The sequence below is a fragment of the Ailuropoda melanoleuca genome, chromosome 13 (genome assembly GCF_002007445.2).
Source record: "Ailuropoda melanoleuca isolate Jingjing chromosome 13, ASM200744v2, whole genome shotgun sequence".
Lineage (NCBI taxonomy): Eukaryota > Metazoa > Chordata > Mammalia > Carnivora > Ursidae > Ailuropoda > Ailuropoda melanoleuca.
The window spans coordinates 26,062,367-26,083,596 of record NC_048230.1 but is presented as its reverse complement, the minus strand read 5'-3'; the positions used below and the strand labels follow the sequence as shown (position 1 = coordinate 26,083,596).

The following is a 21,230-nucleotide window of genomic DNA, read 5'->3' as shown; positions in this document are numbered from 1 at the left end:
CCTACCCCCCCCCCCCCCCNCCCCCCCCCGTCGGGCCTTTGCAAGCTGCACCAACCTGTCTGGGGTCAGATAAGCGCTACCTAAGGGAGCTTGGGGTGAAGATACTCCCACCCCACCCCACGGCCTCCCCTCCCACAGTTGCTCCATTATCGCTTTCTCTTCAGTTCACTCAGCGGGGATGAACGGAAACACTTCACTGGCTGCCCAACCCGTGGTGATAATTCAGACATCAACGCGCCCACTCGGCTGGCTCCCCGCCCCCTCCCCCAGTGCTGAGCGCCACAGAGACCGTGCCACGGGCTGAGATACCAGCCGCCACCCCCCAGAGATGGAAGGGGAGATAGCGGCTGCTCTCCCTGCCGTCCCACCCCCGCCAGCTCCGCGCAGGGCCTCTGTGCCTCCTTGGGGCAGGCTGCAAACCCCTCTTCCCTTGCTTTGAGCTCTGAAGAAACCTCACGGGTAGGTCCTAGCTCCCCAACCCATTCCGCCCATCCCCCAGGGCCCTAGTGACAGCCCCTGGACTGGCAGCAGGTCGGCACCAGGGGGTCCAAAAGGGGAGATCATCGTCCTCGCCCAGCTTCCCTACCGGTCAGGGGGCCGGCTGGCAGTTAGAAAAGGCTGGTGGCAGCGGGATGGTGCCACCTGCTGGTGTCCTGGAAGAGGCCGGGCGAGGAGGGACTGCTGGTGAGGCTCTCTGCTGCGCCTGGCACTGGCCATCAGTCAAGGGCTTCAAGATTGCTTATAGCAGCAGCTGATTAGGAGAGGACCGGACCCCCGTTCTTCCCACTGTGGGCCCCCGCCCTGGAATTCCTGCCACCCCCCCCTTCCCCCAAGGCCTCCAGCCCTAGTCGATTTGTCTTCTGAGCAGCACAGTCCAGGGCTGGTGGACACACTTAACACACGGAAGAAAGAGGGAGCGCAGTGGTAGCTTGGGAAACATTACAGCATAAGCCACACGGGAGGGAAGTAACAAGACGACCCCAGCGCCAGGGATCCCCGTTAGCCAGGGCTGCCCACGGCGGTGGGGGGGGGGGCATGCCAGCAGATTTATGAAAAAAATACTTTATTTGAAAACACTGTTTACACAAACATGTGGCCTATGTACAAAGTACACAAGGATCCCTCTTCTGGTCCCCACCTTCCTTCCGACATGTTTGAACCTGGGACCTCCGACCCTCTGCCCCCAGCTGCCCCAGAGGGAGGAGCATGTGAGGTCGGGAGCAAGACCTCCTCAGACCTCAGCGCTCTGCAGCTGTGATGACGCCTGGTCCAGGCCCACCTCCCAACAGAGGGGAACGAGATCGGCTTTCCCCCCTCGCTCCAGATTCCCCGGCCACGCGGCAGTGGCTGCTTTGCAGCGGCCGCTGCAGCTGTTTTCCAGGAGGAGACAGGGAACAGCCCTGCAAGTCCCGGCAATGTGTTCACCCACTGCGTCCCAGACCGGTTCCTGCCCCTCTCCCAACTCTCCTGGGAGCAAGGTGGCAGAGCCTCAGGGAAAGAAGCTGGGGCCAGCTCGGGGGGAGGGGATGGCACTTGGAGAAAGATAGCAGGTCCGGGCAACAGCACCACAGACATGAAGCCCAGGTCCCCTGGCTGGAGGCCAGGAGGCCAGGAGGCCAAGCGAGTACATACTCAGAGCAGCTCTGACAGACCTGACTCTGATGACCCGTTTCTGCTGCGTTAGGGCCACGGTCTAGATAAGCTCTCAGGTCACAAACAGTCTCGAGTCCATAGTCATTAGATAAAGTATAAAGTACTACTCACAACTGAACCCCAGCCCCCCTCCCGAGGGAAAGAATCGATAGACCCACACACGTGCATGACGAGAGATCCACGAACATAAATGCACATGCACACATTTGGGAACCAAAGCTGCTAAGTCAGGACTACGATTTAAACTCAGAGATGTTACTGTCCCCGAGCCCCTTCTTGAATGCTTTCATTCAAACAGCTGCGAGGCAGGCAAGGCCTTGGCGGGAACAGGCTGGCCCACACTGAGTGCCTGCGACAGCAGCAGCAGCGGGGCCCCTTCCGCCACAGACATGGGCCGGCGGGCTCTTGGGAGCCTTGATCTGAAGAGCAAGCTGGTGGCTGCTGCTGCCGCCGCGCACCCAGCAGGGCGAAGGCGAGGCAGACACACCTTGTGCGTGTGAACACACACGTGCACGTGTGTATGCGTGCTGCCAGCAGAGGCATCAGTATGCACAGCAACACTAAAATCAGCATTAATACGACCCCTTCACACTGAGTGTGGTCTCCAAAGAGAAGCGTGGGATTCGAACATTCACGACAGCGAGCCTCGGGCGGCAGTGAAAAGACCAGCAGGTGGGGAGAGACGGGGGTCCAGACTGTCCATTGGGCGGCGTAAGAGTTCCTCCACGTGCCGGGCTACGTCCATGGTCTCATCCAGGTCAAATTCTCCATCCTGGTCGAGGACGGGGTCAGGGCTGGGGGAGAGGGCAAGAGGGAGCTCAGAGGGAGCTGGCATGCCTCTGGTCCCCTCCCCACTCAGACCGCAGTCTCAGGGGAACAGGGTTGGCTCCGGCTGGACGGCCCCCTAACCCCAAAATGAAAACGTCAGTCATTGGCTCATTACTCAAGTTCTAGTCTCAACTCTCATTGCCTCACTGAGTGGGTGCAGAGTTCCTCTCCCCTGTCCCTGTCCTCCTCTGCTGAATGAGGTGGTTGGGTCAGTGAGTTCTGCCCACTGCGACGCTACTCCACTCCGTCACAGGCTCCGTTTGCTGACCACCTACAACGGGCTGGGCTTTTTAATTTTTACCCTTGTTACTCCAATCCTTAGCTGCCTGTAAGGTAGGTATTTGCTCCACTTCACAGAGGGGGAAATTGAGGCTTTGGAAACTTGCTCAGGGCCACCTGGCTGGCAAATGGGTTCAGGACTGGAATTCCAGTCTTTGTGACTCTCAAGTCTATGGTCATCCCAGTGCAGCTTGTGCCTCCCAGGCGCCCAGACATCCAGCTGGGGCCACCCACAGCTCAGGAGAGAATTAATTCTCTGCTCTGGGAACTCCAGAGAGGAGCAAGTAATACCCCGTTTCCATCCAACTCCTAAGAACCACCCCCCCCCCAATCCGTAGCTGTGCTTACAACAGCCCCACCTGAGCTAAATGCTTTACCTGTACTCCCTCAGTCCTGCCCCAATCCCATGTGGTAGGTATTCTTGCCTCCACTTTACAGAGGTGGAAACCGAGCACCTGGAGGCCAGTCATTTTCCCAAGGTCACACAGCTGGTCAGCACCCGAGCAAGGACCCTGCCGTATGCAGCTTATGCTCTATGCTTTTTACTGCCTGATCTCCCTCCCTGCGCCGGGGTACAAGCTAGAGCCTGGCCTGGGTGGTCTCAGACCTCCAGGGGCTCTGGGTCCCTTTGCCCACCAGCCCTCCGGGGGCCCAGTCTGAGGCCAGGTGCCCACTTCCTCCCCGCGGAGCCCCATGAGAACACAACCTACTTCTGGGGGTACATGTTATAATGAGCCTGGGGGCACACGGCCGGGGAGGGGGCCTGGTCCATGTAGGTGGCGCTGGCCCCGGCAGAGTCCGCAGACGCGCTCACAAACCTGCAGGAGACACACGGCAGAGCCTCAGTGGCCTCAGGGCAGCAGCTCACTTGGCATTTTTACACCTCTTTGGGGGCGTGGAAGGACAAAGTGCCCACTGGGCCTGGGACTCCAGCTGCAGGAGTGGGGTCCTGGGTCCCGATCCCACTGGGACTAAGCCCAGTTTCCTCTCCTGAGCCAGGTTCCAGGGGAAGGAAGGGCTGGGCCACGCAGGGCCTGTGAGTGGGAGGAGGAGCGGTGAGGGGTGAGGGGGGCCCGGGGGAAGAGAAAGGAGGCAGCAGGAGACCAGAGCTGCACCCTGGGTACTCACTCAGGGACCACTTGCTTGATCTGTGGCTTCACGTATCCGTCCACCGCTTTAGCTGCCGAGGGGGGAGCGTGATGAGAACCAGCGTCTGGGAGCTCCCAGGCAGTGGAAGCCCATGGTATTGCCTCCTACCCACATCACCGTGGGGCCTCAGCAGGGATGAGATTTCCCACAGATTCCTATAAACACCTGCCGATGGGCCCCGCCCGAGGGCTACCCAGACCCCTCGCTCCCATCTCATCCTTTCTCCTGCTTCCTTTCCTGGCCCTTTGCTTTCTCTCTCCTCACCCCACCCCTGCCAAGGAAGCAGAATCAACACCAAGCAGCAAACCCCACAATGGACCGGGGACAAGTTGAAGAGGAAGAACCTGTCCATTTTGCTTCCCACGTTCAACTTGGGGGCAGGTTTGAGGGTGGGAGCCATGAGAGCGGCTGATTAAGATGGGAGGAGTGCATTATCTGTGGGTAGGATTATCCTGGCCAGCCCTGCCTCCTCTTCCTCCAAGCGCGCCGAAGTGCGAATCCACCCAGCTTTTCGCTTTGCAGAGAAGAAAGCTGGGTCAGAGGGCTTGTTTTCCATCTCAGTTGAGAGCCCTGAAATCCCCTCCACGTGCTCCCCACCAAGACACCGACTATATCCATGGGGGAAATGGTTCCTGGGCTCTTCCTGGGATGTCCCCGCTGCCTTGTCCCAAAAGCTTTGTCCACAGGCTGCGGAAAGGCCCAGGAGTATCAGGGCGGGACGCACCAAGCACAGGGGTGTAGTACTTGGAGAAGACCTCATCCTTGGGCCGGTCCGGAAACACGTAGATGAGATAGCTCAGGTCCCCCAGCCGGTCAGCCAGCGACCGAATGGAGAAGTCCCGTGTGGTGAATGGCTTCAGGTTCCACAGGTTGCGGTCAGCTGTGAAAAGGACACGCTCATTCCCACCACCCACGACCTCAGGAGGAGGGTCAGGGTCATGGGGTTTGACATTGGGCTTGTAGAGACATCTGGGTTTTTACTAGCCTGCTCTGCAACTCTCCGCCTTGTCTTGCACTCCTTGGCACAGGGCGAGCAAGTGACCATGGGAACATTCTACCCAGTGAACCAAGCAAGTAGATGCCAGCAAGGGCAGAGAAGGGAGAACTCAGAACTGCTAAAGAACTCCCCCAGCGGCTCTGAAGGCTATGGGGTCAGTGATCTTAAGTTCTCCATGATGGAAAATGGTAGAAAGGGAATATATTTCTGAGCAACACTCTTCCCCTACTTTGAGTTCAGTTCCAGTCTTTCCCCTGGGGAAACCTTCTAAGAATGCAGACCTGATGAAGAATGGGGAGCAAGGAAATGGGAGCCAGGGCCCCTGGGGCCGGACTGTGGGCAACATGGGGCACTCACGAGAGTCAAACTTCCAGGCAATGGTGATGCCCCCGATTTCGGAGTCGCTAAAGCGCAATAAAAAGGTCCCATCGGGCTTGTTGATGAGCAGGTCATGGGCCTGTTGCTTATTCACAAAACCTAGGATGGCCCTGGGTACGTGGAACATACAGTGTCACTACCAGGCCAGCATCTCCTGTCCCCAGAGCGCATGGCCTCCCAAGCCCTGGGCCCCCCCATTCCTCACCCGTCATTCCAATGGGGCTTGTGATGCTTCTTCAGCACCTCCATGACCCCATCGAACCACTGCCAGAAGGTGTAGTTCCAGCCCGGCAAGTTCTCCTGAGAGCCCCCAGGAAACCCCAAGTCAGGGTTTACAGCCCCATCATCACAGGCGGCCCAGGAAACAGTCCATGCCCTCTTGTTCTCACGTACACCCTCTCCCAATTCCTCGCCCTACTCGCCTCATACTCCAGCAGTCCCTGAACGGACACAGCCCCCAACCCGTAGCCTAGGGAGGAGAGACCAAACCTGCCTCTTGCCTCTCAGATGCAGGGGCGGGGGTAGGAGGCGCCCGGAATTGTCTGAGCTGGACGAGACCCCCAAAGTCGTTTCTGCCCCAATGGACAGATGGGGAAATTGAGGCACAGAGACAGGAAGGGCCTGGCCACTTAGTTAACAGATCTAGGACAGGGACTCAAGGATCCTGACTCCCAGCCCCGGGTTCCTTCCACTGTTCTGCTTTGGCTCTCAGCGCTAAGTGCAGTTTCCTGCTGCCCCTGCCTCCATTCCCTGGGGTATTAGCCCCCATCTCTCCTGGTTGCAGGAGAGGGCAGTTCGGGGTGGAGGGTGGGGTGCTGAGCGAGGCCAATAACCTGTCTCTGAGGTGGGGAAAGACTGGCAGGGCACAGGTGGTCCCGGGCAGGCAGCTGGCGGCAGGTCCCTCACCCTGTTGAACTGGGACCAGGACACGGACATGCCATTATAGTCTTCAAGGTGGCTGGTGCTGCTGTTGAACAGTTTCTGTGCCAGGAACACGAGGTTCTCCTTGGTCAGGCCCCGGTTGCTCTGCACTTCAGCCTTGAATTTCATGTTGAGCGCCTCACACAGCTGCGGCCACAGCACTTTGTCGGGCACCGCGAATGGCACCCTGCCCTGAGACAGAGAGAAGAGAAAGCAGACTGAGGGAGTAGGAAATATTTATACACACACACACACACACACACACACACAGAAAGATCCAGAAAAGGAGACACAGACACAAGAGAAAAAAAGGCAGGATGAGAGGTGCCCAGGTGGCTCAGTCGGTTGAGCATCTGCCTTCGGCTCAGGTCATGATCCCAGGGTCCTGGGATCGAGCCTCAGGTCGGGCTCCCCTGCTCGGTGGGGGGCCTGCTTCTCCTGCTTATCCCCTGCTCTGTTTGTGCTTTCTCTCACACGGGCACATGCTCTCTCGAATAAATAAATAAAATCTTAAAAAAAAGAAAGAAAGAAAAGCAGGGCAGCAGGGGCAGAGGGGTGGGCATACGACAATAGAGACCCAGACCAGGAGTCTGGCATAGAGATCAGGGACCCAAACCGTAAGTGGAAGGAAGATCAGAGACCAGAGCTGAACGGCTAAGCTCACAGACCTAGGAAAGTCCTTGTCCCGAGACCTGGAACCCAGATGGAGCCTGAGGACATGCCACGGGCTGCAAGCTCACACGAGCTGCCCCTTACCTGCCCCCCCAGCTCCGGTGTGGTCCTGGGGTTGGCAGGGGACCACCCAGCAGGGGCCCAGGCACTTGAGGCCGACCCAGGGAGACTCCCGGGGCGTGGGGGGTGGAGTTGGGGGTCCCACAAGGACTCACCGGCTCAGCAAAGGCGTTGTCCCACAGCACGGTGGCAGTCGCGTTGTGGTCCTGGCTGCCGTGAACAATGACAACCACGGGAAGGGACAGAGTCTACAGGAGTCAAAGGAATGAGTGTAGAAGGCATGTGACCGTCATCTTGCCCTCACGTAGCCCTCACTCCTCATCCATGATCCCACCCACAAAACCTCCCAATCAAACCGATGCAAAATTAAACAAAAAAACCCACAACCTAGTTCTTCTTGGCCTGTCACCTAAGTTCTGCGGCTGGTGCCAGATTGTAACCTAGCAAGAGGGCACCAGCAGACCGAAGCAGGTTTTCCGACAGCCTCCTGGGCTAAATGGGCCATGACCATGTGAGGATACAGAGCTCTCTGGCTTTCCCAAACGTGTCAGGTGGCCTCGGGGAGGTCTTCACCTTTCTGGGTGACCTGTGGGGGATGGGAGAGCGAGGCCTCACCTTCACCTGGAACACGAGCTCATTGCTGCCAACACTGAACTGAGACTCAAACAGGACTGTGAACTTCTCTTCCGTCACAGACTCCGCGCCCCTGCGGTCAGCACGCTTAATCCTCTTCAGTGACTGAAGGTGGGAGGTTGGAGGGGGACGAGGAGAAAGCTGCTGGTTACAAGGACTCAGCCCTGGGCAGACGCTCCCTCCAGGGGTCAGGCCCTGGACTCACCATGTTCCTGAAGTGCGCGCTGAGGGTGCCAGTGGCCTGGTGGTACTCCATCACACAGCAGTTGTTCAAGATCTCGCCGCTGCACTCGCTGTGAAGGAGAGGGGAGCCCCCTCGCCACGTGGGCCGCAGGCCAGGGGCATGGCGCTGTGTGTGCCCTGGGCCAGGTGTTCACGCCGGAAAGCCCAGCCAGCAGCCCCTGCCCCTTCCCCTAGGAGCATTCCCCTCTGGGCGCCTGAGTGGCTCAGTCGTTAAATGGCCAACTCCTGATTTTGGCTCAGGTCATGATCCCAGGGTCGCAGGATCAAGCCCCGTGTTGGGCTCCGTGTTCAGCGTGGGGTCTGCTTGTCCCTCTCCCTCTGCTCCTCCCTCTGCCCCTCTCCCTGCTTGTGCTCTCTCTCTCTCAAAAAAAACAAAACAAAACAAAAAGCCTTCCTCTCCGTGTCTCAGGCCTGAGGGTAAAGCCAAGTGTTCAACGGTGGGCTCTGGGTCTCTATCATTAGGATAAAAATTCTTCAGCACTGAGATGGATGTGGGGGCCTTCAGGGCCCTCTGGTAGCTTCTAGTGCAGTTAGAATACAAACCATGACCAAAGCCCACAGGGACCCCATGGTCAAACCCCGCGTGGCCTCCGTGGGTTCCTCTCCCCTCACGCAGGACAAGTGAGTTATGCTGCCTTGTCTGTCGGCGGAACGTACAAAGTTGGTGCGACCTTAGGACTTCGGCACCTGCTCTTGCTGTTGCCCCCGACACTCCTGACCTTCTTGTTTAGGCCTCAACTCAAACATCTCCTCAGGAAGGAGGTAACATGGTGATGTACCATCTATCCAGATGCCATGATCTCACTCTGCTTTCATTTTCTTTCTAGAGTCCATCACTTTTTGACATGGCTGGGTTACTACAAGCGTGTAACTGTCTCCCTCCCCAGCCAAAATGTAAGCTCTAAGAGCACGAGAACCTTTGCCTTCTTTCTCATCCTATCGCCAGATCCTACGGTAGGCTCTCAACACACAAGACCCAGTCTCCCACTTCACTCATTCGCTCCCTCATTCCTTCATTCTCTGCATCCTTTGTGGCTGGCCTCCCTGATCCATGGATCCTACCCTGGGTTCTCCAGCCACATACACCTTCTCCACACTCTCCTTTCGGACAAGGCGCCTGTTCTCTCTGTCTGAAAGTCATTCTTCTCCTCTCTCTCCACACGCCCTCACTAGCTATTCCCATTCATCCTGAATCCTGACACTGTCATTCTGCCCTGCCCCCACAGTGCCCTCAGTCTCCCCTGGCCCACACGACAGTTCTCAAGAACTCGGCCAGCTCTATGGGCTGGGCCGAGACAGAGCCAAGTACTGCGTGGATCGCAGCTCAGTCCCAGGGATTGCCACAGGCACTTGAACAAGCCAGAGGGGCAATCCATGCTGACCTACTATAGGTCAAGAGGCACAATGTGTACAGCAGGACAGACAGAATGAACTGGAAAGACACTGGACCACGGCTGCAGTGTGGGAGGCAGAGCTGTCCCCATCACCCAGGACCCTAGTTACAGAATAGACAGGAACTCCCGGTCCAGAATGCAGGGAGGGGACGGCAGGGACAGGGCCGCACGTACTTGCGGGTGTTCTCGTTCTTGAGCAGCGACTTGGCCTGCTGCTCGCTGATGATGGTGGCCTTCACCTGCGGGGGGTTCATGTGCACATTCAGCTTCCCACCCACCAGCAGGCGCACCGTCGCTGCAAACTTGGTCTGGGTCTTCAGGACCTGAGGGGGCTGCTTCTCAATGATGAATGTGCTGCGGGGACACAAGGGACCAGACCACACATGACGCTGGCTCAGGGGACAGGGCCCGGTCCCCCCCCCCCCGGGGTGGGGGGGCTCTTTTTTTTTTTTTTTTTTTTTTTTTTTTTTTTTTTTTTTTTTTTTTTTTTTTTTTTTTTTTTTTTTTTTTTTTTTTTTTTNGCAGGTGGGGACAGCAGGCCCTTCTGGGCTCCCAGAGAACAGCCTTGCAGGCCTCGCTCGGGAGGCGGGGCTGGGGACCAGGCCCCAGCATAGGCAGGCCTTCCCCTCTCCCGAACCTCACGTGCCCCCCCACAAAGGAAAGAGGGATCCGGCCTCCTTCTCCCGGGTCCCGTTCTCTTCCTGGCCCTAGCCCTCTCGCGGGCTCCCCGGGCAGCTTGGGACGTGGACCTCCGATCCTGGGAGGAGAGGACGCAGATCCCACTTACCACACGGTACTGCTGCAGCGTCTGGGCCTCACGCTGCAGCCAGGCCTCCAGGGACACTTGCTTCTGCTGGAGGGCCGTCTCCCGGCTCAGACGCTCCTGGGGATTCAGCTGGGCCAGCCCGGCGAACTGAGCTAGAGCAGGGGATGGGACACCGTGACCACCATCTCCCAGCTTCCTGCAGGAAGCCCAGTGGAACACACACACCTGTTCTGGAGGCAAGGCCCTCAAGGCCCTGCCCAACATCGGACCAATGGCAACTTGGGGTTCTAGCAGCCAAGCGGGCCAGACGTGAGCAGGCTCTGGGCCCTGGCCTCTCCACTTGATCTCCCCTTTAGGGAGTGTGCAGATGGAAGCCTGAGGCCACAGCTGACGAGGATCCTGCCCCGAGGCCTCCCCTCCCACCTTAGTCTACACAGCTGCCTGCCCAGACCTCCTCACGCCACATGGGGGTCCAGCGTGGCGCCTCGCTGCCCGGTTCCATGTGTACCCTCACCCTTTACTACCTGGGGCAATGCGGGCAAATCATTTCACTCTTCTGGGCCTCAGTTTGCCCATGTGCAAAATGGGAGAATCTCGGCCCTGCCTCAGTAGCTCACTGAGGAGTAAGTAAGGGATGACCCACAAAAGGCCCAAGGAACCTCCTGGCACGAGGGCGCTGTAGGTGAGGGTGAGTCCTTACTGGCTAGTGGCTCCCAGGGCCGGTTTAAAGGGTGACAGAGACCACCAGCCGCTCAGTCCCACACCACAGGCCAGAGCCTCCTCAGGGAAGCCCCGCCCCACAGGCTCTGTCCCCCCTCCCCCCGGAGCACAGCACCCTCTCCTACGGAACAAAGCATATCTCTCGGTGCCCACAGGGCCCTGACATGTTGGTTTGTCCAGCTTGGGTGACTGTGAGCTCAGCTGACCAACCAGAAGGGGACAGGGAGACACAGACAGAGACAGACAGAGAAGCCGGGGAAGGGGGAGAGAATGTTCAGGGCCCACTGGCAACACAGAAGCAGCAAGACTCTCTCAGGAGAAGGAGGCAGCTTCTCTCCACACTAGCGCGGGGACTCTCACCCATGGCAGGAATAGGGAGTCAGGGAGGCCTCGTTACCCTTTTACAGAGAATCTATTATGAAATACTTCAGACCCAGGGAAGGTAGAAAGAGTGATGCAAGGAACACGTGTGTATCAATAACCCAGCTTGAGAAACCACACTGAAAGCCCCCTGGACATCCTTCCCTGCTTGCAAACCCATCCCTGCCTCCAAAGGTAACCACTATCCTACATGCTCGCATTATTATGGCCTGCCTATCATCTTGCTGAATATCCCAGTGTCCTCACTTGGGCTGAGACAAGATGTGAGCACCAGCATGTCATGGTCGAAGGCCATGTCACACTGACCGAGGCCCTGCCTCATGGACACACAAGCTGGGACAGACTAAAGCAACTCCAGACAGCCAGGGAAAGCGCAGCAAGCCCAGCACTAAAAGAGAACTGGAAATATGGTTCTGATCCCACGACCGGGGACTGAGAGAGAAGACTCCTGTCCAGGCGTGGCACACAGCAGAGTAGTCCTGAAGCCACCTCAGAAATCCTGCCACCCACAGGGGCGTGCCGGTGATCCCCACACCTGCGCCCAACCTCCCTATGTGAGGGACCCATTTAGGTCTCTCCTGGCACTTTGCAGAAGCTTCTGGGAGGGAGGTCAGGAGATGTGAGGCAAGTCTCTGCTCCACTGGAGGGAGCTGAGCCTTCTCTTGAACAAACAGAATCGTCTGTGTTTCTGATGAGTGAGGTGATAAATGAGATTGAATTGACATTGCATGATGGGTACAGACTCGAAGCAGAATCTAACCCAAACCCAATAGGAAACAAAAAACCCAAGAATTTGGATTGGAAGTACTATCAACCATCAAAGGCTTGGGGTAGAACTGACAGCCTGGGGGAGAGCATGTGACTTCTGCTCAGGTCATGATCTCAGGGTCCTGGGATCGAGCCTTTGTCCGGCTCTGTGCTCAGTGGGGAGTGTGTTTCTCCCTCTCCCTCTGCTCCTCCCCTCTCTTTTCTCTCTCTCTATCTCAAATAAGTAAAATCTTTGAAAGAAAGAAAGAAAGAAAGAAAGAAAGAAAGAAAGAAAGAAAGAAAGAAAGAAAAAGGAAGGAAGAAAGAAAGAAAAGAAGAAAGCACTGACAGCCTGAATTCTCCTATTCCCTAATCTAGGAAGAGGGCCACCCTTTCTCTGGGGTCAGTCTGAGATGGATTCAGAGGAAGACATGCTGGAATCATCCCAGCAACAGGTACTCAACACCTCCTTGATTCAGGCAATGTGTTGAGGAATTCAGAATATGGGAGACACCGACATGGCATGGTAAGAAGAGCTTAAATAGTAAAATTAAAACAGCATAGGGGCACCTGTGTGGTTCAGCCAGTTAAGTACTGGAGTCTTGATTTCTGCCCTGGTCATGGTCTCAGGGTCCTGAGATGAAGCCCTGCATGAGGCTCTGCACTCAGTGGGGAGTCTGCTTCTTTCCTCCTTCTCCCCTGCCCCAGCCCCGCATGCTCTTTCTCTCTCAAATGAATAATCTTTTATTCTCAATGAATATTCTCTCTCAATTGAATTTGAGAATTCTCTCAATTGAGAGAGAATTCTCTCTCAAATGAACAAACTAAATAAATCTTAAAAAGAAATAAGACAGTATAATAGCATTCTTTAAAAAAACTTAAATAGTTTTTAAAAAGGAAGGAACAGAGGAAAATAACTAAAAATTTACAGAGAAAATAGACAATAAACATTAAAATGTAGATCTCAATGCAACTGTATTAAATAGTATGTTAAATATTAGTGGACTAAACACCTCAATTAAAAGAAGAGATTGTCAGAATACTCATAAAAGCAAGACTCAACGATATGATACCTACATTTTAAATTTTAAGAAACATGTATCAAGATATGCTGTGGCTATATAGAATAAGGAGGCTGGAGTGGACTTCAAGACAAAAAGTATTACCAGAGACCAAGAAGGGCATTTCATAGTTATTAAGGTTATCAATCAGGAAGACATAATAACCATAAACTTATATGCATCTAATAACAAAGCTTCAAAATACACAAAGAAAATATTTACAGAAACAGAGAAGCAGACAATTCCACAATATAATAGGAGATTTTGATCCTCCTTTTTCAGCAACTGTTAGAACAATTAAGCCAAAAAAAAAAAAAAAATCAATAAAGACAGAGGACATAGTGGTTCTCAAAGTGCGGACCAGGGATCCCTAGAGGGTCTCCAAGAACTTTACTGGGAGCCTACAAAGCCTACAAAGCCTGTTTTCATAAGGTCAGAAGACCTTCCTTGCCTTTTTCTCTTTCGATCTCTTATAGGAATACACATCTCTTTAATGTGTAAAAATCTAAAGCAATGCTTCTTGCTAAATTTTGTTTTGGAAAATACAGATGTTGGTTTTTTGGTTTGGGGGACTTTTTTTGGTAAAAGTTTCTTATGTTAACATGTTATGTTACATATGTTAACATTATTTAACTTAAAACTGCTACTTTTAAATAAAACAACTGTGAGACATACATTCTTTTAAAGTCCACAAGATACATTCGCCAAGATAGAGCATTCACTGGGCCATAAAATATGTCTCAATAAATTTAAAAGAATCGAGATCATACAGAGCATGTTCTCTGACAATAGTGGAATTCAATAGTAAAATGCAAATGAAATCGATGATATGACTTATGGGGGGAATACCCAAATATTTGGAAATTAAACAATATACTTCTAAATAATGTGTGGGCAAAATAGTTATTCAGAAAAGAAAATATTTCAAACTGAATAATAATGAATATACAGCATAGCTAAAATCATGAAATGCAGCTACAGCATTGCTTGGAGGGAAATTTATTTTTTTTTTAAAGATTTTATTTATTTGACAGAGAGAGACAGCCAGTGAGAGAGGGAACAGAAGCAGGGGGAGTGGGAGAGGAAGAAGCAGGCTCATAGCAGAGGAGCCTGATGTGGGGCTCGATCCCAGAACGCCGGGATCAAGCCCTGAGCCGAAGGCAGACGCTTAACCGCTGAGCCACCCAGGCGCCCCAACTTGGAGGGAAATTTAAAGCTCTGAATATATGTATCAGAAAAGAAGAAAGGTCTAAAGTCAATGACCTATGGTTTTACCTTAAGAAGCCAGAGAAAGAAGAGTGAAAGAAAAGGCAGCTTGACATTTCCTATTCTCACGAGGAGGGGATGGAACAGCTCTGGGGTCAGTCTGGAGTTGGGGGAAGATGGGCCATGTCTCAAGACTCCTCAAAATGTACTGGGAGTTAATTTGTTCTTAAATTTTCTTGCCCCACACACTTATCATGACAGCCACCGGCAATCTAGAGACCTAGGAGACAGGAGAATTTTCCACTGTCACCTCCTCTTCCCAGTTCCATCTCCTATCAGGGAGGCTCAAGAAGGGGCATTTCTGGAGTTCCACCTCTCCCCTGGTTCAACCAGGAGACTCCCAACCTAAGTCCTCCCTCTGAATGGGGAACACTTTGTCCATATTCATTCATTCATTGAGATACTCACCGAATACCTACAATTAGGGAGAGAATATTGTTTAGTAAAGTACTGGGATTTTATGACCTATCTCTACTTGAGATCTGGTTCCGCAACTTATAAGCAATCCAGGCCACATGACTTGCTCTACTGGAACCTCAGTTTTACCGTCTACAAAATAGGGATAATACAGCTACCTACTTCTTGGGGCTGTTATAACATTTGAATTGAAAAATGCATGCAAAGCGAAAAGCCTGTAAGCCCGGCCCATAGCAGGGGCTCAGTGGTACGGAACCATTACTTCTCCAAAGCTTCGCGTTCTGTGAAGACAGACACCGACACAGCCCCAGCCTCGCAGGAGCACACAAAGTGGTCCTCACTCCTGTCCTCGTGACACACACTGCCCGGGCCGCGCGGGCCTCACCTTGGATCCTCAGGCTCTCCTGATACTGGATGATGAAGTACTCTTGAGTCTGCTGCAGCTTCTTCAGCTCGTTCTCCGTGTCCTGGGTGACCAGTCGCAGCTCCTCAAACGTCTGGTTGATCTGGAGGTGCTTCTGGGACATGGCGTCAACCAGGATCCCAGCCGGAGAACTCCCCTGGGGACATGTCAGCGGGAGAGCACAGGCAGCAGTGAGCTGGGCAGTGAGGATGGAAGGCAACCTCAGGCTTTGGGGAACGCTAATACTACAGACCCCAAACTTCAAATCTAGAGTAAGACGGGTAACTTGAGTCAGAAGGACAGTCATTTACCAGAATTGGTGTGGAGTTGGAAAGAAGGAGGCGAAACAGGTGACCTGGCAGATTATGGCGACTTCATAAAGCACAGTAGAAACTTCTACTGTAGCTCTGGCCTCTGCCAGACTCTCCCAAACAGGGTCCACCTCAGCTGTCTTTAGAGAGACTAGAACTCAACACATCCAGGAGTTACCTGGGTTTGCCCACTAATGATGATGACCCTTCATTCCACATTCGTTCACCGATCCAACGTCATGGACCGTGTGAGGTGCTGGGGACACAGCGGGAACAAGGCTGTGTGAACACACATCATTCATGCCCTCACTCAAGACCTTCTCGTAACTGAGGGAAGTTACAGGGGAGGTATCAATAAGGCCACTTAAGTGACCTGCTCTGACCTATTCCTTTAACATCTGGCTGAGAGGGGGCCAAATCTTCAGGGCCTGACCAGTAAACTGTTCTCAGAATAAAATCCAAACTCCTTCCCACAGCCTCCACTGCCCTAGCTGAGAGCTTCTGCCTACCTCCACCCCCCAGCACCACTGCTGCCTAAGCACACCAGGTACTTTCTGTTCCTTGAATACACAAACATGTTCCTGCCTCAGGGCCTTTGCACTTGTTGTTCCATCACTCTGGAACATTCTGGCACCAAATCTTCCTAAGGCTGGCATTTCAACTGGTACCTTTTCAGAGGGACTTTCTCTAATAGGTTGATTTCAAAAAGCACCACCCTTATCTGAAAGTGTCTTCTTCTTTCATGTTTTTATTTCTCTCTTGCCTGCCTCCACGCACTAGAATAGAAGCTCCCAAGTGCTAGAACTTTGTCTGTCTTCTATGCCACAAAATCCCCAAGGGGTAGCGCATCACAGGTTTTCAAGAACAGCCTGATGGTTGGGAGAAGGAGTGATTTCCCCCCGACCATGACAACAGCTATGCTGTAGACATGTATTTCTTAACAGGAGCTGAATTCATTCGTATGTTTACAGATAATTGCATGGTGGCAACAAGTCGAGGGATACAATGGTTTTCCCGGAAGACTCTTTGTGACCTGCCTTCTGCCTCCTCTCTAGCTTTACCTATTGGGGTTCTCCAGTTGGTTCCCTTCTCCCCAATACCACCGACTACTTGCAAGTCTTCAAATGTGTTAAGATGGTTCCTGCTTCCTGCCCACACACATATCTTGTTACTTTTGCTCATCTTTCCTCCTTCTTCCCCTTTTCCCCCTGTAGTTTAGGTATCCCTGTCCTCAGGACACCCCGCTCCCCACCAGGCTGCCCTAGTCTGAGTTGGGTACTTTTTCCACATATGCCCCCTTAGTACCCAGCTCACCCCTAGAGAATCTCTCGTTGCTTGAATTCCTTTTAGGTGGGGACCAGGCCTTTATCTGTTTTTCCAGTCCTAGCCCAGTGTCAGACACCACAGGACCTCCACCAATGTTTACTGAATGAACTAACTGTAAAATTCCTGAAATCAGCATCCACAGTAGTCCTTAAAAAAGCTCCAGGCACTATTCTGGGCTCTTTAGCTATGTGATGCCACTTTATGAAATTCATCTTCCTTTACTCTAGATAAGATAAGGTCTGTCCCATTGTTCAAGCAGATGTTCAAAGCCTTCATGATTACAGAGCTCGGGGGATGAGTCCCTTTCTGCCTCTCTGAGCTTGCCAGGGTTCTCTTCTGACACACACCTCAGCTCCACCTCTCTTCACAGACGCCACCACAGAACATTTCTTATTTCAACCCTAGCAGCATTTATTAAAGGACAAATCTTTTCTCTGGTGGTTTGTGACGCCATGTCTAACGGAGGTTGAAGTTCCAGGTGTGTGTGTGTGTGTGTGTGTGCACGCGTGTGTGCGCTTAGAGCTTCCTCTTCTGTTTCCTTGGTCTGTTTGTCTATCCCTGGCCCACACAGTATCTCATTTAACTCTGACACTAACTCTATAAGGTAGATACTGTTACAAGCCCCATTAGCAATTGAAAAAAACAGAGGCTCAGCAAGGTTAAGTAACTTGCCCTAGTCACACAGCTAGTAAGTGGTTGAGCCGGGGCCTGAAGAGAAGGTACAGGGACTGTACCTGCCACGTACTGTTGCTTCTCACACTTGCCCATGTCCCTTATCTCCCTGGTGCTCTCTTGCAGGCATTTATAAAACACAGTTGTGTCTGAAGAAAAAGGACTTCACAGCTCCTCTCCCCACACCCATGGGGCACTCACGTTGTTGGCTTCTCGCACCAGCCTCTGTTCATTGTACAGAATGTGTCGGATGCAGCGGACCAGCTCCATGGGGCAGCGGTCATACGTGTTCTGAAAGAATCCAACAGCCGTTACGACTGGCCACCCGCCGCTCCCATCATGCCCGCCACGTTGCCATGTTCCCCACCCCCCAAACTTCATCTCCTCCAGCCTCTGCCTCGGCTTTCCTCAAGAAACCTCAGGAACTGTCACCAGACACCTCGATTTCCCTTCCCAGATCTTCATATTTGGTCTGCAGTGCATCAGAAACCCAGTTTACAAAGTCTCCAAGGCACTTCCAAACTGCCATCTCCTTTGACTTTCAGAGCATCGATACCCTGACGGCTACAGAAACTATTATCCCCATTTCGCAGACGAGAAAACTGATGCTCAGAAAGGTTAAGTACTTGTCCAGAGGCAAACAAGTGAGCAGATGACTCAAGACTTGGGGCATCCAATGGCATCCAATGCCAAGGTCAAGGTACTTTCCTATTTTGCCTTCCTCTTCCTCGGAGCTCCCTCGTGTTTCTTCCCTCTTCTGGGATGGACTTTTTATTTCCCTGGCACCCTGCTGCTTGTATTTAAGTAAGTTTCTCTGAGAAATTCAAGTAAGTTCCAATAAATGCTTGACTGTGATTACCACCCACACCCCTTTCCTGCTTCCATAAGAACTTCCTCTCCCCCCTGTACTCTTCCTGCTGCCTCCCCTACCCCCTACAGTGAAAGAGGAGGCACATCTTACAACTACATCCTTCACCCAAGGTTCCTTTATCCAGCTCTTGCCTCCAGGGCAATTCTGCTCCTCCCCCACCTGACTTCAGCAGTTCTCCCACCTTTAAAAGAGTCCTAGGAGGGATGTCTGGTTGCCTCATTCCCTCATTTTTAAGGAGCCTTCCCTCTTCCTTTCTCGAGCAAAGGACTCTTGACTCAGTCTACCTCCATCCCTTTAGCTTGATCTGTTTAGAATGCCACTTCACCCATCTCCCTTCTGCTGGGGACAAACACACCCCACCCCTTGCTCTGCAGCATGCTAAAGGCATCTGACAGGTCTGATTTAGAAAGAGGGGGTGGGGGAAACTGAAGAGCAGAAAAGTTACCGATTAGCTCAGGGTCACACGGTGAGTCAGTGACCAGGCCAGGAAAAAACCCAGGGGTTCTGATGCTGGAAAGAGAAGGCAGACAGTGCTTTCCTGCGGATGAGCCCGCGTCCACACCCACCTGGAGCTGCGTGGCATAATGCCCCAGCTTGATCTTCAGCAAGAACCCATCTTCCCCGACTTGGTGCTCTGCCTTCTTCTGCAGCTCCTGCACCAGGCCCTCCAGGAGCTGGGTGGCCTGGGCTCGGTCCTGGGGATTGTCCAGGTCGATGGCATCCCTTGAGGCAGGGCAGGGGAGAGAAGGCTACTGTGGCTTCTCCTCGGGCAAGAACGTCAGGCACCGACAGGGAGTCGGAAATCCCAGGCTCCAGACTAAGGGCACTCCAGAGCCCACAAGGCTTGTTCTGGGCAACTCCACAGGCATCAGAGTCTAGAAACACCCCCTCTCCCCTCCCAAGGTCCCATTTCCCTGTTCCCCTTTCCCAGGGACACCACCCCTTCTGCACAGAGGGACAGGGAGGACCAGAGTCACACCAAAACACAAAGAGAAGAGCTAAAGGTCAAAGGGCCTGTGTGGTAGGCCCCGCAGAGGGCGGCTCAGGGCAGGGGGACTTACCACGGCTGGCTCTCGATCCACTGCGCCAAGTAGTGCCGAACCTCGATGGGGAAGTGCTGCCCATACAGCACCTGCATCTGGCGCAGCGCATCTCCCTGCAGCTGCTGGGCTTGGATCCAGCCCGCCATGTCCGTTCACCTAGGGCGAGCGGAGGGCTGCAGAGGCGTCTCCTCGACAGAAGCGAGGGCTGGGCCTGCCTCTGGCCCTGCCATGCCCACCCATCCCTGGACCGCGGTCAGGCCAGGCCCCTCCCCTCCCACAGACACGCTTTCCTGTGCGGGAAGAAAGATGGTGAGGAGGGGAAGGCCGCCCTGCCCTCCAACAAGGAACCCGCTGACGCTTGGGGAGGGGCTCTCGAAAGTCAGGTGCCCTCCCCCTCTTCCTCTCCCCTCGCCCCACCGGGGCTTCCCCAGAGGGGGGACAGCTAGAAAACTGAAAGAGAAACTTGACGCCGAGGCCCACGGGCCCTCTGGGGAGGGCTGCAAGAACCCCCACCCCCCACCCCGCCTCGAGCCCCGAGTCCCAATTTCTGGGCAGGGAATGGGGTGTTATTCCAGCCCCAATTTAGGGCACCGACGGCTCCCACCCAACCGCGCGGTCCCCGCCGGCACGTGGCTGGGACGGTTGAGGAGGGAGGGCTAGGGAGACAGACGCCGCCTCTTCGGCGGCGCCCCCCAGCCGTGCCCCCACGGTCTCCCACTGTCCGGCCCGACAGCGCCCCCTGCTCCCCGCAGGCGGGGACGGCGCCCACCCTCCGCCCCCTCCCTCCCTCTGTCCGTCCGCTTCCAGCGCCCCGCGTCCCGCGTCCACGCCGAAGCTCCCTCTCCGTCCAGGACACCCGTCCCCGCTCCCTGGCCGGCCGTCGGGCTCCGGGTCCCGAGGCGCGGGGGCCCGGGGTCCCGGGGTGGGAGTCGAATGCCCCATCTCCGCGCGCGCCGCTCGGGACGCGCTGCCGGGCCACCCAACCTGGTGGCGCCGAGCCGTCAGGCGGCGGGGCCGGTTGTCCGCCCCGCGTCTCTCGCTCCCGGCCCGGGCTCCCGGCGGCGGCGGCGGCGGCGGCTGTTACTACAGGAAGGAGCAGAGAGCAGCGATTTCCTCCTCGAAGGTCAGCTGCCTCCGATAGACCATACACAGCGCGCGAGCTCTCGCCAACACCCCTCCCAGCCTCTGTCGCTCCCTCCCTGCCTCCGCCCTCGGTCGCTGGCTCCCCCGCGAGTGCGCAGCGGCAGCCAAGGCCGGGCCCCTGGCGGCGAGGCTGGGCGGCGCTGCGCCTGGGGGCTGCCCCGACGGCGGGGTCCCCCGGGAGTCCCAGGCAGCCCTCGCCCGCGGGCCCCCGACTGGCGGGCAGCAGGCGCTGGAGTGGCCGGGGATGGGGGTGGGAGAGCCGGGAAACCCCAGGCTCTGGAAATCCCAAACCAGGGCCTCAGTTTTCTCACCTGTAAAAAGGGAGGAGGGAAGGGTTGGACTAGCTGGAGATGGCCTTCCAGCTCTGCATTTGTCATCTTTGAGTCTCTAGATTTAAAAAGTAAATGTAAATGTGTGTGTGTGTCTTTCTGTGGGTTGGGGACACAGCTTTTGTGACCTCAGAGGCAAAGCCCTAGGGAGGGGAAAGACTGGGGATTCCAGAGAAGGCATCTCGCCACCAGGGCTCCACCCCCCCTCCTCCGATTACTCCCACCACCCTGCACTCGCCCCTGCAGTGGAAACAGGAAAGAACCTTGGCAGTCTGAAGTTTCAAATCCCTCCCCCAAATTTTGCAGATAAGAAATGGAAGTCCAGAGAGGGGAAGGAGCTTGCCCAGGGTCACACAGCAGGCATATGGCCTGGTCCACAGACTATGATCCATAAATGATCCTGCCCCTCTGCTCACCCAGTCTGGTCACATCTGAGGCTGGGCCTACCTTCAGAGAGGTCCGGGAGGGCTGTCTTGAATCCTTACAAACTCAAAATTGCCAGTAGGCCTTGCCAGAGCTGGGCACACCCTTTCTGAGCCTTGCCTGGGTCACAACCCCCTCCCTGAG

General features: G+C 54.7%; 1 protein-coding gene across 1 annotated transcript; it reads right to left on the bottom strand.

Annotated features, from left to right (window-relative positions):
• Positions 1 to 1,052: 1,052 nt before the first annotated feature.
• LOC100469683 (signal transducer and activator of transcription 5A) lies at positions 1,053 to 20,380 on the bottom strand. The gene is made up of 17 exons (XM_034640694.1): positions 20,176 to 20,380; positions 19,210 to 19,347; positions 18,715 to 18,871; positions 17,479 to 17,568; positions 14,951 to 15,125; positions 9,731 to 10,125; positions 9,382 to 9,641; positions 7,776 to 7,863; positions 7,553 to 7,675; positions 7,093 to 7,185; positions 6,191 to 6,397; positions 5,490 to 5,584; positions 5,264 to 5,394; positions 4,634 to 4,789; positions 3,889 to 3,940; positions 3,471 to 3,578; positions 1,053 to 2,447 (listed from the first exon to the last, which is right to left on the bottom strand). Exons 2-17 carry the CDS (start codon positions 19,335 to 19,337, stop codon positions 2,285 to 2,287), a joined length of 2,421 nt encoding a protein of 806 aa, XP_034496585.1. The 5' UTR covers positions 19,338 to 19,347; positions 20,176 to 20,380; the 3' UTR covers positions 1,053 to 2,284.
• Positions 20,381 to 21,230: the final 850 nt, after the last annotated feature.